At 40.1% G+C, this 18,825-nt stretch overlaps 1 protein-coding gene across 4 annotated transcripts; it reads right to left on the bottom strand.

Annotated features, from left to right (window-relative positions):
• Nucleotides 1–574: 574 nt before the first annotated feature.
• Nucleotides 575–17,215, bottom strand: LOC149236255 (uncharacterized). 4 transcript variants are annotated; one of them, XM_089372358.1, is made up of 3 exons: nucleotides 16,879–17,215; nucleotides 15,404–15,474; nucleotides 575–1,158 (listed from the first exon to the last, which is right to left on the bottom strand). In XM_089372358.1, exon 3 carries the CDS (start codon nucleotides 1,155–1,157, stop codon nucleotides 759–761), a length of 399 nt encoding a protein of 132 aa, XP_089228484.1. In that variant the 5' UTR covers nucleotide 1,158; nucleotides 15,404–15,474; nucleotides 16,879–17,215; the 3' UTR covers nucleotides 575–758. The 4 variants fall into 4 exon arrangements, with proteins under 4 accessions (XP_089228484.1, XP_089228482.1, XP_089228485.1 ...); XM_089372356.1 differs by having other exon boundaries at nucleotides 575–1,175; nucleotides 16,879–17,214; XM_089372359.1 differs by lacking the exon at nucleotides 15,404–15,474.
• Nucleotides 17,216–18,825: the final 1,610 nt, after the last annotated feature.

Genomic DNA, 18,825 nt, shown 5'->3' with positions numbered 1-18,825 from the left:
GTAATGCCACTAGTGAAATATGTCAACCTCTTTGCCACAAAGCAGACAGGGAGCGTTTGGGAGGATCTAGCTTGGCAATGCCACTCGTGAAATATGTTAAACTCTTTGCCACAAAGCAGACGGGGAGCGTTTGGGAGGATCTATTTTGGTTAAGCCAGGTCGAATGTTGCTATAAGGAGAAGGTACCTTCCAAGCAATCTAGTCAAGGTTGTGGGGTGGTGGATGGAAAGAATTGAACTAGGTCACAATTGGTGGGAGGCCTTCATGTGCAAAGGAACTTCTGGCGAAGGAACAAAATAGACGAGAAGATGGGTGCTATGAGATGTATAATTAGTAGTTATACACAGCATCAGCTTCACTGATCCAAATGCAACCACATGTTCACCAGCAGCTTAAATGACAAGTAATAGAGATGAAAATCCACACATCAAAATAAGACATAGACATGACCACCGCAATTCAGTGATACAGATATTAACATAAAATGCAGCAGTTTGAGTTGGATAAGGACTTCAAATGATAGGGGAAAAGAAATGCGAAGAGTCACAACTGGATATTACATTGCAATAAGCAATACTAAAACCATAATTTGTATTTCTTCCAAAGCTATGACAGATAGCCGTAATCACAGCTATAACAAGTATAAAGTCGTTCTGCTTGCCCTGATATTTAAAACTGTCAAAAGCAATTATCACAAGTTACATGGAAAGTACAGAGCTTGTAAAGACTTGGACACAGTCTCAGGTGACGTTAATAATTTATCCTGGACCAACTTTAGGAATGTCATAATGTTCACTGAGATTTGCTAAATATTGGTTGAAATCTTCAATTCGTTGTCTGTGTGATCTGGTTGCCAATCTTGCCAACCTTCTTACATCTAACTGGTCTCTTTGTTCCTCGTATTTCTTCTCAGCTGCCGTGCGATGGTCTTCGTAAACAGATTGCTGTGCCTCAGTGCCTCCGTTTTCAGCCTCACCGGTCAGTTTAGGATCAGATTCTGAATCATTTGTTGATGATTTTCGTGTTTCTACCATTGCCAAATTCTGCCCGTGATGTTTCGTTTCTTTCTTTTTCTTCTTAATGCCGCCAGCTTTTACATCGAGAGCTTTGCCTTTCAGCTTCAGCTTTCCTCCCGCCACATTTCCATACGCTGACATCCTTTCCAATGATGAACACTAAATAATTTAATAGTCAGAATCTTCATTTTTCACTGAAAGCTAGTTGAACTATATAAAATGGAGTACAAGGAATTAAAATTTCATAGCCCTCACTCCCTTACATGGATAGCAAAATCAGATCCCAGACCAAACGGGAAGAGGTTTCTCAACCAATTAATTTTAAAGAGAGGCACAGAAAATTTTGTGCTAAAATAGAATCTCAACCAGAAGAAAAGGTGTGCTGGAAGCACGTCAAAATAAGCTATATAAATAAACCCAACTTTCAATTGAAACCCATTCAGATAAAAAAAGGTGGGCAAACATCCGAGCCCACCCCACAAACTCTTTTACAGAGAAACGAATATTATCAGCAGAGATGCAACCCATTGCTCACGTCAACCTAAGTGCATGCACATAACACAGAGATCTAGAACAATATTACCCCCCATAAATGTATAAACACTGATAAACTACTAGTGTTAGAAATGTTTTAAGAAAGCCCAAAACCATATAGCAATCCGAGTAAACATGTTAGAAACAGCAAATACATATATATGTATATGTAGCGGAGAGCCAATCTTAACCCCAGATCTGTTAAAAACCAAGATAAATTGAAAACTCTAGATGTGCATCCTCAAAGATTATTTAATGATACTGATAATTCCATGTCATACCATGTCATATTTTGATCCTTCCATGTTTAATAGATCGAGGGTAAGATAGATCTATGCCAATTTATTGATTATGTCATAGATATATGAGATACAACTGCACAAAATTAATATATATTCACACATGTTTATCCAAAATATCTACAACAATGAGTTTATCCAAAATAATACAACAATGAGTCCCAACTGCGAAAGCCTGTATTCTCTATTTTTTTTATTTTTCATTAAGAGGTTATTTTCTCTCTGGCTTATATATAGTAATGAATTTTCCTCTCATCCTCTCTGCATAGCCATTTCAAGAGCCTGCATTGACCTTTTTGACCAAAGCCTATATCATGTGTCAAATTCCAGTCCAAACTTAGTAGAATGGGATTCATCTTTCCACTGAATCGTTATGCTTAGTGAGACAATTTCCTTTATCTTTATTAAGAATTATGTGTTCATTTTTCCAAGTATAATGCTTCTTTGCCAGAACAAAGTTCACATTCTTGACTGGCTCATCTACATCGTGATCATGACACCTGTAGCAGGTAAACAGTTGCAAGTAGATATGGTACTTTCAGAATTGCCAGAACAAAGTTCACATTCTTGACTGGCTCATCTACATCGTGATCATGACACCTGTAGCAGGTAAACAGTTGCCAGTAGATATGGTACTTTCAGAATTCAAGGAAACCGGGAAACAGCATATCTCTATCTAGATGTATAAGCAGGAAGCAAATTCTTTCTATACACTGGAACATAGATGTATGGATAGTTTACTGACGGTTTCTAATTTCTAGCTTCTAAAAAATCATGCTACACGTCTAGTTGAAAAGGTATTTAAAAGGAAGTGTCGTTTTTATACTCAACTCTTCCTGGAACTGCCTGGCAAGCATTTCCTATAGATACCTCCTGTTAATATTGGCAACTAGGGCCAAATTCCACCTTATGACAGCTCATACGATGGAGATGATTATTGCATTGGATTCCCCTTTTCGAGAGGTCCAATTTTGATATAAAGTTCATCTCATTCTGACAAGCAGAAGTGGAATTTTGAATTTATTCTCTCTCATGCACAAATTGTCAAGGTCGGCCTCAGTCAAATAAAGCCAAATAGATGTGTCTCCACGCCCTCAACAAATTGTATAAATAGGAGTAACCTTTCTCCTCATTTGGATATCACTCATCACATCACACATCTCTCTCTCCTCTCTTAATTGGTTCGTACAGCTTGGAGGCAGCCTCTCTCTTCTTTGCACGCATGGCAGGAGAATCCATCCAATCCTACTTCATGAGGATTACCGAAATCAAGAATGATCTCCTATCTATTGGAGAAGTCATTGGTCACAGATAGTTCACTCTTATAGCATTTGGAGGCCTTACAACAGAATGGAATGTGTTCAACATTATCATCCTCAATGACAGGATTCCGAGATTTGATGAATTATTGGCTAGATGCACTCAAGAAGAGATAAGGATGATGGAAGGAGACAAGCCCTCAAATGGAAACAATCCTACCGCCTTCTCCGCCCATGATAAGAGGAAGAACTATGCTAATCCAAGAAGACAAGGTCAAGGGTTCAAGGCTAGATTCAAAGAAGGAAGAAAAGGAAAATGCTTCAATTGTAACAGGTTTGGCCACTTTGCTAAAGAGTGTCCTCAGATGATGACAACCATAACAACAACTTCAAGAGAAATGGCAATCAAAAGAACAACAAGTTCAACAACAAAGGAAAGAGGAATGCTCCCGCTGCTCGAAATGGAAATGGTCGTCCTCCCAAGAAGTCAAGAAACTCTACGTATGAAGAAGTTAATGTTGGTGTAAAACAAAAAGAATTTTATCTTATTTTTGCCCTCACCACCGCCTCTCCTCCAAATACATTAGATCATTGGTTGATTGATAGTGGTGCCTCAAGGCACTTTAGTGGGTACAAAAAAGCTCTTTCAAACTTGATTGAAAAGAAGACGAATATGGAGATTATACTTTGGGATAATGCCATGTATCCTGTGAAAGGAATTGGGACTGTTACTCTTCACTTTAATCAAGGTCAAACCCTTCATTTACAATAAGTATTGTATGTGCCTGATCTGAAAAAGAATCTGGTCTCTATTTCTACAATGGAAGATAAAGGTTTCAAGGTGGCATTCATTGATGGGAAGGTTCATGTTTGGCAAAGGAAGCCAAGTGATGCATTCACTCTTGGATTCAGGGTTGAAGGTCTCTATCAGGCTGGAGAAAGTCATTGGGAGCAATGACTTGTGATACTTCTCTTCAATCTGAATTATGACACTGGAGATTTGCTCACCTTAATTTCAAAGCCTTACCTGATGTAAGGAAGATGGTCACAAGTATGCCCGAATTCAACTTAGATCATGAAGGTGTTTGTCAGGGTTGTGAAGCTGGAAACCATTCCCCTCAAGTGAAACTCAAGCTACTAATATCCTTCAATTGGTCCATTATGATCTATCAGGTATGTTGCCTGTGACATCTTTGGGTGGATATTTGTAAAATGCAATTTTTGTGGATGACTTCTCTCGCAAAACATGGATCTATTTCTTAAAGAAAAAGGACGAAGAGTTAAAGTTGTTCCATTCTTTCAAAGCCTTGGTCAAGAATAAAACAAGGAAGAAGATCAAAATATTGAGGACTGATAATGGAACTGAATATGAGTCGAATGAATTCAATGATTATTGTAGAGAAGCTGACATTAAGAGGGAGAACATTACTGCATATACTCCTGAACAAAATGGTGTTCTTGAAAGGAAGAATCAAACTATCATAGAAGCCATGCATGTCATGCCTCATGACCAAGGTCCACTGAAGTTTTTATGGGGAGAAGTTGCCAACACCATTGTGTATGTTCAAAACAAATGCCCACATCAAGCATTGGACTTCAAAACACCCAAAAAAGTATTCACTACTAAGAAACCTGATGTTTCTCATTTCAGAATTTTTAGTTATCCTGTATATTTTCATGTGCCAAAAGAGAAAAGAAACAAACTAGATGCATCTAAAAAGAAAGGAACATTTGTGGGCTACAATGAAACTTCGAAAGCAATGGTACAATAGTAATCATGGCAGCTAAGTACCCTTGGTACCTGTTCGGCTTCTTGCTTTCACAAAATGTCCCCCTTGGTACAATATGTTTCTCAGCATCTTCAAGAGTATCTTTGAGCCACAAAAGTCTTTTTCTTGAAGCAAGCAGTAGGCTCACTAGAAGGTGGATCAATGGGATCCATCAGACCTTCAACATCGAGCATTGGATCATCAGTAGGAGGCTCATCCTGCTTTCCTGCATCATCATCATTATTGTCCTTCCTAGGGATAAGAAGATCTCAGATTTTCCTAAGGGCAGAATCTTCATCGAAAGTGATATCATGACTTATCTCTACTTCCCTTTGACCAAGCACATAGATTCGAATAAGTCGTGAAACACCAAGTTTGGAAGGATGCAATGAACAAGGAGTATGAGTCGATCATGAAGAATGATGTATGGGATGTGGTTCCTAGACCCAAGGACAAGTCAGTGGTCACTTCAAAATGGCTCTACAATATCAAACATAGAGCTAATGGGAGTGTTGAAAAGTTCAAGGCCATATTTGTTGCTAGAGGCTTCTCTCAAAAAGGAGTAGAATATGATGAGATATAGCCCTTGTTGCCTCGCAAGGATGAAGCCTTCACCAAATGGATGTCAAAATTGTCTTCTTGCCTGGCTCGCTTAAGGAGGAAGTCTATGTAAAACAACCCAAGGGGTTCGAAGTCCAAGATTGAAAGACACATGTATGCAAGTTGAGGAAAGCACTCTATGGGTTGAAGCAAGCGCCCAAGGCTTAGTATGAGAGGATTGATAGCTATCTTATGAAGTTGGGATTTACAAGGAGCAATGTTGACCCAAACCTATACTTCAAGGTTGCAAAGGACAGCCCTCGCATTCTGGTCCTTTATGTTGATGATCTCTTTCTGACAAGTGATGACCCTCTCATTCATCAATGCAAGGAGGAGTTGGCTTCTGAATTCGAAATGAAGGACCTAGGACTGATGCACTACTTCCTAGGGCTGGAGGTCTGGCAAAAGCCAAGTGATGTGGGATGGTGGGCTTCAAGAGATGTGGGATGGTGGGCTTCAAGTCCATATCTACTCTTATGGAACTCAACTTCAAAAAGCTATGTGGAAGTGTTATTGGGTCCGAATTAGCAAACCCTTCCGAGTATCGTCAACTAGTGGCGGCCCTGATGTTCTTGGTCAACTCTTGTCCTGACTCCTGACATATGCTTCATTGTGAACACATTGAGTCAATTTATGGTCGAGCCCCATCACATTCATTGGATTGCTGTTAAGAATCTCTTGAGATATCTCCGGGGCACAATCCACTATAGACTGAGATACACTGTCGAGAACTTTACGCTACATGGATATTCAGATGCTAGCAATGTGGTGGATCATGGATCGTAAGAGCGCGTCTGGGTGTTGCTTCTCTTTGGGGTCTGGCAGTGTGGTGGATCGTAAGAGCACGTCTGGATATTGCTTCTCTTTGGGGTCTGCTTCAATATCTTGGATGAGCAGGGAGCAGAAATCGATTTCTTTAAGTGCCACCGAAGCCAAATACATTGCTGCAAGTATGGCCTGTTGTGAAGTTGTTTGGTTAAGAAAGCTCTTCAGTGAGCTATCTGAGCATGTGTTGGATACCACTGTGATCTTCTGCCACAACCAGAGTGGGATTCACCTATCAAAGAATCCCATGTTCCATGACCGCTCCAAGCACATTGATATCAAGTACCACTTTATCCAGGATATGGTACAACAGGGAGCAATAAGGCTCCAACATATTAGAACAGATGAGCACGTTGCAAACATTCTCACAAAGCCTTTAGGGAAGGTCAAATTCTTAACCTTCTAAGAGAGACTTGGAATCGTGAAACTACCCTCCTATGAGGGTCCCGTATGAGTTGGACACAGAGCTCTGGGAGCTCCTGAGGGCTTGGGGTACTTCTGGGAGGGCTTGGGGTACCTCTGGGAGCTATGGGCAACCATAGGATGAGTGGTTCACCTTCCCCTAATGTTGCGCTAGATACAAGGTGAGTGGTTCGCCTTCCCCTATGATGCCCCATTATGGTTGACATGTGTGTAGGGTGAGTGGTTCACCTTCCCCTACCATTGCGAACACATGTATGTAGGGTGAGTGGTTCACCTTCACCTACAATTGACATATGCATAGGATGAGTGGTTCACCTTCTCGTATGGCATATGCGCAGGATGAGTGGTTCACCTTCTCTTGCCAATGCCCCAACACACATCCTACCCATGGAGTCCGGGACTCGTGGGAAGTACCTCTCATCTGGCCAATGAGTTGGGAAAAGATGGTTAGGGACCATAGCACTATCGATGGACATGTCGTGTATTGTCGCACTCCCTATGACTAGGATGCATGGTGTTCAACAACTTGATCTGGTATCAAGGACTGATTTTTGTTAGTGGAGAGTGGTATGATCTTATGACTCACTCTTGATCACTTCTTCATTATTACTTCATGGTTCAACAGAGCAAGGCAGTGATGACAGAGATGGTACATGATGACAGATAGACTGGCAGGTGTAATTCTCCCCTAGTTGAGAAGGAGTGTTAAAATTGGCAACTATGGCCAAATTCCACCTTATGACAGCTCATATGATGGAGATGATTATTGCATTGGATTCCTCTTTTCAAGAGGTCTAATTTTAATATAAAGTTCATCTCATTCTGACAAGCAAAAGTGGAATTTTGAACTTATTCTCTCATGCACAAATTGTCAAGGTCAGCCTCAATCAAATAAAGCCCAATAGATGTGTCTCCACACCCTCAACGAATTGTATAAATAGGAGTGACCTCTCTCCTTATTTGGACATCACTCATCACATCACCAGTGAAATAAAGCCTAATAGATGTGTCTCCACACCCTCAACGAATTGTATAAATAGCCTCTCTCCTCATTTGGACATCACCCATCACATCACACCTCTCTCCCTCTCTTGATTGGCTCGCACAGCCTGGTGGCATCCTCTCTCTTCTTCGCACGCGTGGCAGGAGGCTGAATTCTTCTGGGGCAGAACAGATCGAATTTCAAGAAAACAAACAAGCATTGACCAGGGCTTATTTGACCTCCCTTGACTTCAATTTTGACAGCAAAAATTCGATCTATGGAGGCTCCATTTATTGGAACAGGAATCGAAGTGATTGGAACAGTTTGACCAGGGTTGACTTCAGCGTTGACTTCCACATTTGACCACATAAATTACAGCAGTGTTTGACTGGGTTTGACCAAACTGTTTTGGGCTGACTTTGACTCTCTTGGAAGGCTGAATTGGACTATTGTTGACCAAGTTGCTTGGAGGACATTTTGGTGCTGCTTTGACCAACGTTAACTTTCTAGTTAGGGCTGCAGTTGACTGTTGTTGAGTGCTGATTTTGACAGGACAGTTTTGGGCAAGCAAATTTGATATTTGTACTCTCTCTCTGCTGAACTATTGAATAATAATAAAATTTGATCAAAGGTTTTTTTCCCACATTGGGGTTTTTCCCTTGCATCCGCCAAATCTTGTGTCCTCTTGTCTTGGCTTGTATTCTGCAAATAATTGGAAATTGCCATTGGGCTGATAACGAACATTGATGTAAACTGTGCTAAAGCATAGAACATACCATTGTTGTCTAAAATTAACAACTCCAGAAACATTTCCCAGGAGCTCTCCAACAGTTTTCATAACTTTCCCTGTGTGGAAACAAGACTCAACCCAGACGTTTTGGTTTCAATGAATGATGTCTAACTCTCATCATCTTTCTACATAACCATTTGAAGCACCTGACACTGAACTTTTAGGATGAAACCTAATGTCCTAACTTTTCGAAATGGAAATAGAAAAAACGTCATTTTTAATGATCCTTTGCTCAGGTTTAATTCACTGCATTGGCCACCGAAACACTTGCTTCATCAGCATCTTAATGCTATCAATATATTAGATATATCAAAGTTGACATTCGTAACGTGCGCTTATCTTTTTATCCTCATCTCAGACTTCTAGATGTATAATAAATTAGTGAATTCACACAACCATGGTTGTCTGTCAAATGTTAGCTACGGTTTTGGCATAAGTATTACCAATTCATGAAAGGGGCATTTCAATATCCACCAGAATAAAAGTGCTTCTTTGGAGCAACATCCTTAAATTCCTGCCAGAGGTATAAAATTGCTTCTAATCCTTGTCCCTTGAGATTCTCGTTGCACTTGATATTAATATTACTAAACATGATTTACTGTATATCTTCATGCAATTGGTAAGAAATAATTCTCCGACATTTCAAGCCAAGTTTTAGATTTCACAGCATTTATACTGCACCTTGAAGTACTACTCCATGAGCTAACAGTACAGAACTCCCAAACAATGGTGAGAAGATGGGGGGCTGATTGTATAGAGCTGCATTTGTGTACTGTGCTTCACCAGCTCAAAATCACCTCCTTTTTTAATGATTGGGGCCTTTATCTGTTTTTGTCTTCCAGTGTTTTGATTTAGAAATGACTCAGCAGTTGCCTAAGAAATCACAAAGTTTCCTAGTCAACTCTCAGACTCAGAACCCAACAAACACCCCGCAATCCTCATTTGTAAGTCTTGCATGCCACATTTGTCAGATCCAAATAGACACAACTCCCATCTAGAGCTCTCGAAAAGAGCCTGCATTTATACTTCAGCTTGAAGTACTACTCCATGAGCTGACAGCACAAAACTCCCAAACAATGGTGAGAACATGGGGGCTTATTTGTATGGAGCTGCATTTGCGCACTGTGCTTCATGATTGGGACCCTTATCTGTTTTTTTCCTCCAGTGTTTTGATTTAGAAATGACTCAGCAGTTGCCTCAGACAGAAATCACAAACAAAGTTTCCTAATCAACCATCAGACTCAGGACTTAACAAACACCCCGCAATCCTCATTTGAGTCTTGCAAGCCACATTTGTCAGTGCCAAATAGATGCAAGTCCCATCTTGAGCTCTTGAAAAGGGCCTGCAAGGCCCACTTGTGAGTTACGAGTTGAAATTACCTCACAAGAGTTTCAGCGGTGAATGACCAACGCCGTTGGTGTTATGCATATACCATGCTGTTTTTTTGACCTGAAGCTAGATTCAAGAACACATACAGCAGAAATCATTCCACGTCAAATCACGACTAACTTGGGAGTAATTTGCTTGAGAGTTTCCTTATCGCAGTAAATCAACCACAGTTCCATCATTGGATTTTGGAACACAGATGAGCATCATTTGGTGCAGTAGTGGAAAGCTCTTTGAAACCCCAATATGAAGCATAGAAAGGATTACTTGTCAAACTACAATGGCCTGTTAAGGTTTTAAAAATCATACTGCCGTAGGTATCTAGATGCCATTCATAGATGAAAGGCTAAGATTTGAAGTTTGAAGGTATCACTCCTTCCAATATCCCATGAGTGATAAGGTACAAGTCATGGGAAAAAAACATATTACAAGGATCCATCATTTTTGTAGTTGAACAGGTAGCCTCCCTCCAGTTTTTCAAATATGGTTTGATATTTTTCAGATACCAGTTTAATTGCACCATAAATTTTGGTTCCACGATTTTGTTTAAAATTAACCTTAGTTTAGATTAATAGATATCATGTATTTTATTGCATATACTTATTGAAGAGAGTGAAAGCTATTACATTACAAAGTAACCATCCATTTTTTCTGTAATTTGAGAGTCAGCCTCCCTTTGCTTTCGAAAAACAATTTATTCGTTAGTTTCTTGATACATTGACAAGGCAGGGTTGTCCCTTGGTTAACGCCATGGAAGCTGTGGGTTACATTCATCATTGGACTTTGCTGCGTATTACACTACCCAGGCCAAAAACTGGCCAAATGGTCAATGGGAGTTTCACCAATGACTCTTTTCTTACCATTCCAGAGGACAAGGAGCCAATGGACAACACTGTAGACTGTATTCATAATTTTAATGAAGATGCAAGTCTAAGATCCAAGAAGCCAAGAATTGGCGCTACCAGTGAGCCCAAGAAGCCATTCCAGACTGCCTTGCTAGCACTTTATGTGGGGAGGCCATTGAAGCTCTGAGTTACCTTCATCGTTGGACTTTGCGGGATTTTACACTACCCAGGCCAAAAAGCCAAATGGTCACTTAGAGTTTCGCTGATTACTCTTTTCTTACCATTCTGGAGGACAAGGTGCCAATGGACAACACTGTGGAATGTATTCATATTTTTAATGAAGTTTCAGGTCTACGATCCAACCAGCCAATAGTCAGTGCTATCAGTGAGCCCAAGAAGCCATTCCAGACTGGCTTGCCAGCCAGCAATGATTGCAGATTCACTGTGGTCAAAACTTCACCTTGTCGAAGACCCCTTGGGAAGTAGTGTTCCAGCATATAGATAAGAATGTCAACAAATGGATTTCTCAGCCTCTGTCCATCATGACAAGATTTCACATTTGTTTTAAGATTCTAGCAGCCATTCATTTATTATAATTTATTTGTCATGTTGGGACCCTTCTCAAGCAACCTCTCAACAGCTTGAGAAGTTCCTTCGTGATGTGACTTTCTCTGGGTCAGCCTGCAAGGATGGAAGGGCGTTCATATAATTAATTGCACTTTGAAAGATCAGGGTAGCTTGGGAATGATTGGTTCTGCCCACCAAGCACAAGACCCTATGTGCCAAGCAGGTTAGTGCCGAGTAGGTTATAAGAGACATGGAAGAGCAGAGCAACTGGAAGGTTCTCTGCAACCATATTCTGCAACGATCCCTTTTGGAGGAAAAGTATTGGCCGAATCTTAGTTTCCAATCTATACTGTTAACTACAAAGCCCCATATTCTAGGCACCTTCATGGGGCAGAGGATCTAGACGGCCAAGAAAGCCATCAGGCAGCATTTAAGCTGACCTTTGGGCGCTGGCCTATCTTTTAACAGTCCTTGCATTTGGTGGTCTCCCTTGGCCCTTTTTGAAGGAAGAACTATGGCTGAATTCCTTTTGGTTTTCAGCTAACAGGCTTTTTCAGAAGAGTATTGTGCAAGCGCTGGATCTTTCTGATGGCAGCTTCCATTGATGGAAAACATGGGAAAATTTTAAACAGGAATTGTCTTGCTCGACCCAACAAGACTATTGTTGATAGGATCTGAGATCTGATAACAGAGGACTTATTTCCTAAACTATGTGGGGCTATCCCAATGGCTTGGTGGACAGACTGGAAGTGGAGTGGTTCTAAATCGTTCATGAAACCAGCTGAGGGATATTGGTGATTAAGTATGAAGCCAATGCTAGATGCCAAATTAAACAAAATATGAAGGCCTGGCTCTAAACAATCTACGTAGTTGGTTTAGCTCCATTCAGTGCAAATCTTTTATTAAGCCTCAAAGAGATGTATTTGTTTGGTGCCTGATTCTGTCCCAGCCTTCCTCTTTGTCAGACCCTGAAATATCTAGGAGTTTCATAGCCAAAATGCCCGTTCTGTCCAAAAAAGAACTAATGTGTTTCCAATCTCAATAAAACAAGTAAATTTTTTAATTTAATTAATACTGAAATTAAATTTCAGCCCCTAGGATCAATTACACATCAAATAGCAGAAGCATAAGAAATAATTTCCCACATAAGCAAGCAATTTCAAATCAGCTGTTCATTCTTTCAAAAAACTTACAAGGAAACCTCCACATGCTGCCCAAAACAGCACTGTACAGCTACCCAAAATACCTTGAAGTAAAGCAAAGTGACTACTATACAAATGTACAGCTTACTCGTACAAACTTGTTGGTGCCTGTATGGACTGTCTATGTTATTGTATGGATCCGCACAGTGATGTTTATACAGCCATGCAAACCCTTACAAGCCTATATATGATTGTGGGGATCTGTTCCATACATTGTGCGGAACTGCACACTGCCCTAAAGCACCTCTTCTTTCCTGCCTCGCTGCACTCTCTCCCTATCTCTGTTGCTCAACCTTCTCAACTGCTATATATAAGACTAAAAAGTGAATTACAAAAGAGAATTACTTTTCCAGAAATTGAAAATCCCCTTACAAGCTATAATTATTAATTATAATAAACAAATCTAAGGCAAGAAGTTAGAATTAACACTGGCACACCTCCAGCAACTGATGGAATTTTAGGGGGTCAGTCCCATGTGCAGTATGTTTTCGCTTCCCTCAAAAGTTCACTGTCCTCCTAACTCAGCTCATTTGTGCCATGTTAGCAAGCCATGCTATAAAACAAACAACCTAATTTGCAAGCACAATGAATGTTGCAGCCAAAGTTGTGAGCACCACAGCCATCTGCTACCTCCTTGGCCAAAGAATGACAAGTTCCTCAAGCTGGAATTGGCTATTTCAATAGAGAACACGAGCAGAAGGAAGATTGATGGGACACTGCTGAACCTATTGATGATCCAAAATTTACTGGGTGGGGCCCAAACCCTAATGTTTACCGTCCACTAGATCTAAGATCCATTGCTGCTGCTTCATGTTTATGGTTATCCTTATTGGGACCATCTGGCCCCCATACTTTGTTTTTGGTTCCTTGATTTCTAGTCCTTGGCCATGTGATTTTTTATCTTGTGGCCCCTTTAAGGCATATTTCAACAGCTGCTGGAGTGCCTCTAGCTTCTAGTTTTTGCTTGTGACAGCTACATATGTAGCCAACCTTTTCATATCAAATGCATATACATATCATTCCACTGCAATGGAAGTTTAATGGATGTATTTTATTCAAAAATTAGTTTCTTGATACTAATTTATTTAGGTCATAAACTTGGAACAATGGTTTTGTTTCGAATTTAGGCTGGGTTAGTTAAGTTGATAACACCCATTTTACAAAATATACTTGCAATGTTTGCTTTCATTCGATGTATATTGAAGAAAGAGAATCCTAATAGTTTATATTTCAACTGTTTTCACATCTTTCGATGAACTACAAATATTGATTGTACAAATATTTGGCCATTCTTTTTCTGTTGTTGAACAAGGAAGTATTTTTTATAGATGTGAAAATAAATCAAATGAACTAGCATGACTGAGACAGCAGCATTGTTAGAATTTATTCTTGTAATGGTAACACCCATTTTTTTATTGCTAGCAGTTCTGAGAAGGGATCCAAGCTGATGAAAAGTACAGCAACGGAAAACTTTGCTTCCTAGACATACTCAAAGAAGCGATTTGTCTGGCAAGCAATTGACATGCCTGTTGATCTGCATTGCAGAGTAACCCATCTCCACCCCTGTGGAACACAACCCATGTGATCCCCATCACAAAGAACTAGGAGACTGCAGGGGAAAGCCCCCATTCAAAAGGATAAGCCCCCAAGGACGTGGAGACCTCCCTCGAATTCCCCAAGAGACATCCCTCAATGGTTTTTGGGACAACATTTACACACCCCTAATACAAATTTGTTCACATATGGCGCCAGTTCTACAAGAAAAATATTCACCCACTTGTTCACCATTCAGGCCATAAAAAGTATTATCTATGCAGTGTGTTCTACAATACTAAGTCAAATGTTTTTTGTAATGAGGGATAATTATAACAACAGTTTCAACTACCATGTCTGTTAGGTTCATGTACCCTATATCAACTCTTTTTCAAGGTTCTAATATCGATAGCAGGAAGGCTTTTCAAACATAATATCTAGAAATTGGTGATTTTAAGATGTATCACAGTCTTATGTTCTAGGATCTTTGTTCATTAGATAGAAAGTTTTATAAAAAAAAAATCTGTCCCCATTTTCCTATCATGTGGAAATTTGAGCGTTCCTTCCAAGCCATCTACAAACCCCCCCCCCAAACATTCAACCCAGTGTCTCCATTCTTTAAACGCAGCACAACATAGCTGTAAATATATTCAACTTACACAACTTTCTTAATAGCAATTTGCAGTGCCTATTTTATTGCAAACATAAAGTTCCAAATTGTCTGCTGTTCAACTGGATGCACTAGAGCAAAATTGAATGTCTGGAAAATAAAGAAATATGAAAGTGGGGGCCATGGCACAAATCAGACTTAGGTTTCATCAAGCAGCCTTAGGAAATGGCATCACATGGACAAACTAGCTACATTTTATTCTGGAAACATACTAGCTATAGTAATAATAGAATCCCAATGGTGAGTCAGTGCATAATGTCTAGTTCATATTTTAAGCATTACCAAGAATTCTGTTTCAATATTTTATTAGGGATTGAAAATGATCATGTCACCAGAGGGAAATATCCTCCTTGCAACTGTTCAGACACTAAGTCAAACCACAGATGAAATAATTTAGATTATTACCACATGCAGGGATTCAATGAATAGTCCTTTATACCAATGAGTAAGATACTAGGAGTCATTGTTTCCCATCGGCGAGAGTTAATGGTAATTGGAAATATATTCAAGCAACGCATGGTTTCAGAACACTAATGAAAAACCCCAGAAAATGATGTAGATTGCAGACCTCTGTGGAACACGAGGACTTTTCAAGGCACAATGAAAGAAACAGCTACACAAAATTGAAAATCTGCATGCCTTTGCAAGAAAATATGAACTATCAGGATCTTAGGAATGATTTCTGCAGGGAGGCCTACTGACCTTCACTTTTAATTGCAGCACACCCTACAGAAGCATGCCGAAGTCAAGACTTGGTGACTCCAAAAGTAAGCCTGATAATAACGAGAAAAATGACTTTAAAATAGATTTGAAGAAAACCTTGTATCCTAATATTACCGATGATTTAAAATGTCCTCCTAGAAAACACGAATTTACAACTAAATCTGAAAGCTTAGCATCCTGAAAACAATGTTGCATAAATGCTGGGACAAAAATTCACTGTTTACAAAGTTAGATTGAAGTCTGTTCTGGTCAACAATAACTGTTGACTAACTCTGCTTTTGTTATCATGTGATCCAACTCTCTGCAACTCATCTTTTGCCTGCTATATACGAATGTTCATTATGTACACTGTACATATTGTTTTCATGATGTAAATACGACACACCAAAGTCACGTTAAAATAATTGAGAAATGGGCAATCCAAGTTTGAGTCCAATTCGATTATCTGTGAAAATTGTGTAAACTAATATTGCCTGCATATAAAACGTCCTTTACTTGATATTAGAATATAGTTTAAGCAGTCAATTTTGTTTTCTCATGAGCTGTGTTTGATACCACTTTCTCCAGACTCCCAGTTTCATACATTTTATGGAATTATACGTCCACTCCCATCAGAAACGTATGTTTTGGAGCTTATAAGTTTGTCACCTATACTGAGAGCAAAAGTTAAGTGATGTCATCAACACATGACGTGCATACATAATAGGTATGCTTATCAAGCACTTTGGAATCATTTTTCCAAGGACTCTGCAGATGAAACTGAATTTCAAGATTATGTTACCTTGGTAAACAAAACAAAACAAAAAATGTACTCAATCCCACCTAGATAGGAAAGGCCAAGATGATTTATCATGTATCTGACTATTCCGTCCTGGATACCAGCAAATAAAGCAAGATTCACAGAATTGAAACCAGACCAGCAGAGAATGTTCAATCGCCTCATTCCGTTAGTCCACCGATATGATTCAATTTTTAAGTTAAATATTTGCTGTGTAGGATGAAAGAACTTTAGACTAAGTTACCACAAGTACCTTTGGAGGTCCATCGAAATGTCATTCCCCATTTCAGATTCTGAAACAGAGAAGATACACCGCCAAAACTTTTCAGGGCTGCTTTTGTTTTTCTGAAATAACATTTCAGGATCCAGAAACAGAAGCCCAAGTTTCAGCCCTACCTTGAAACATCTCACAATTTTGGTAAGAGTTTCGGGTGCAGGTCGCAGCGTCTACGAAAAACCTTTCCACATTTATTCCCTTAAAACCCTGACAAGCTAATCCTCCCGCTCGTTTTAGAAAAGGGTCGGGGAAAAAATATCCAGGCATACATATATAGAAAACACAAACCCTTCTGAATTGTGGAGAACAATAATTGTGGCAGAATTTCAAACATATAACATGAGAGGTGGCTAAAAGCAAGAACGAAAATCAGAGAGAGAAAGTGTGTCAAATTTGTACCTGTACCCTGGTGAAGATAGCCGATCGCAAGCAGAACTCCACCGGCCTGTATTGCGAGCAAAGTCGAAATGAATTTGTTCAATGATAAACCTAGGCAGATCCGCTTCAGGGAAATAAAGACCGGTTTATACTAGAACCATCCAGCGCCTGGCCAACGGGCAATTCTCTCTTGTCCAAATGAATTTGTTCAACGATGAACCTAGGTAGATCGGCTTCAGGGAAATAAAGAACGGTTTATACTAGAACCTTCCAATGCCTGGCCAACGGGCAATTCTTTCTTGTCCACGACAGTATTTTTAGGGCACACCAATTGGGCAAGCCATCCCAGATTTGGACATAGCCTATAAGCCATGTATTTGTATTTTGGGGCAAAAGTGGGCCTAGGTGGGTGTCCTCACTTCACCATTATCTTCGTCGTTAAACGACACGGTCCCTCTCGATTATACGACTTATTTTTTTATTTATGAAGAAATTGAACTTTGAGTTTATAAAGCACCAAATCATATTTTTTATTAAAAGATATAATGAAATGAATTCATCTCGAATTTATATGTATTAGCAATGGTCTTAAAAAGTGCAAAGATATACATTAGATTTGAATTTAAGGTCCTGAATTTAAGGTCCTCAAAGGGCGTAAAGATATCGAAGAAATATAAGATTTGGGAAGATCATCTCCTAAATAATAGAAGATTTGCTAAAATCATCTATTAAGAGACAAAAATAAGCTCATGATTAAATTTTAGAATTCGAAATCAACTACATAATTAAAAAAAACAAACAAATGAAAAACTTTTAATAACAAAAATAATCATAATTTTGTATTTATAAAATACAAATAACTAAAGAAATTTCGGCGATGGGTAATCGGGAGCTCATGCCCTTTCTGAACTGGGAGTGCGGTTAGGGTTTCCCCTCCACTGTTTGCAGTTGAACTCCCGCATGCTAATTTTCACAGTTGTGTTGTCATTCTCACCATCATTATTGGCATTTGCACTTTGGGTTTGTTGTCATTGCATTCCCTTTCGCTATCGTCGGGGCTGCCTGCAGGATGTCAGACATGGATGCAAAAGAGGTGGACTACTCAACCGACCCTAACCCCTATGCCCCTATCTGGTCGTGCCCTAACGCTCCACCGGAAGCTATGCTTGTTGGGGTTCAGTGTCCGTCATTCTCGTGTTTTACCATTACTCCTCCCTCCCTTTCGCTCCTCAGTCCTTCCTCATCTAGCCTTCTGTTCGTCGCCCCCTCTATCGAATCCCCAGAACTCGATTGCCCTCCCCTTTCATCAGCTACTCTCCATTTGCTTACCTCTTGCACGTCGCCATACCCTCCATTGGACCTGTCGCCATCCGGAGATTTGCCCCATCAGACATCCTTTGAGCTACCCTCCTCTGTAGGGTTCGATTCGGTGGCTAGCCCCTCTCAACCATCACCCTTTTCGCTGGCCCCTCTCAACTATCATCCTTTCCGCTCACCCCTCTTGCACCTAAGCCGGGTCCATCTTCCACCCCATCGGGCTGTTTTGAAACTCTAGTGATCAAAGCTCGTCCTAACACCCAGCAGCCACAGCAGGAGCACCAAAGCACTCAAGACCCCTTGCACCACGTAATGGAAAGAGAAAGCTAAAGTGTGTAAAGGCTACAAGCAAGGATCTGACCCTAAAATTTGGAGAAGGGGTCCAAATGGGGGAAGTTGTAGATACGGCGAGCAGGGTTCTAGTTGGAAGAGTTTGTGGTCGTGCTTATTCTACCGAGAGACTTTGCCTCTGGGTCAAAGAGATATATGGGGGAGCATTTTCAAAGAACTCCTAGAGGTTCAAACATTGGCTCGGGGGTGCATTGGCTCGGGGGTGGTTTGCGCTCTACTTTCAGCAGGAGGAATATACAAATTGGGCACTCTCCAGATACTGGCATATAGAGATGGCCCTAGTCATGCTTAAGTGTTGGA

Source organism: Pinus tabuliformis, chromosome 8, assembly GCF_031772625.1.
Source record: "Pinus tabuliformis cultivar Carrire ecotype Pingquan chromosome 8, CPIR1, whole genome shotgun sequence".
Classification (NCBI taxonomy): Eukaryota; Viridiplantae; Streptophyta; class Pinopsida; order Pinales; family Pinaceae; genus Pinus; species Pinus tabuliformis.
This window is presented reverse-complemented; position numbering and strand designations above follow the sequence as displayed.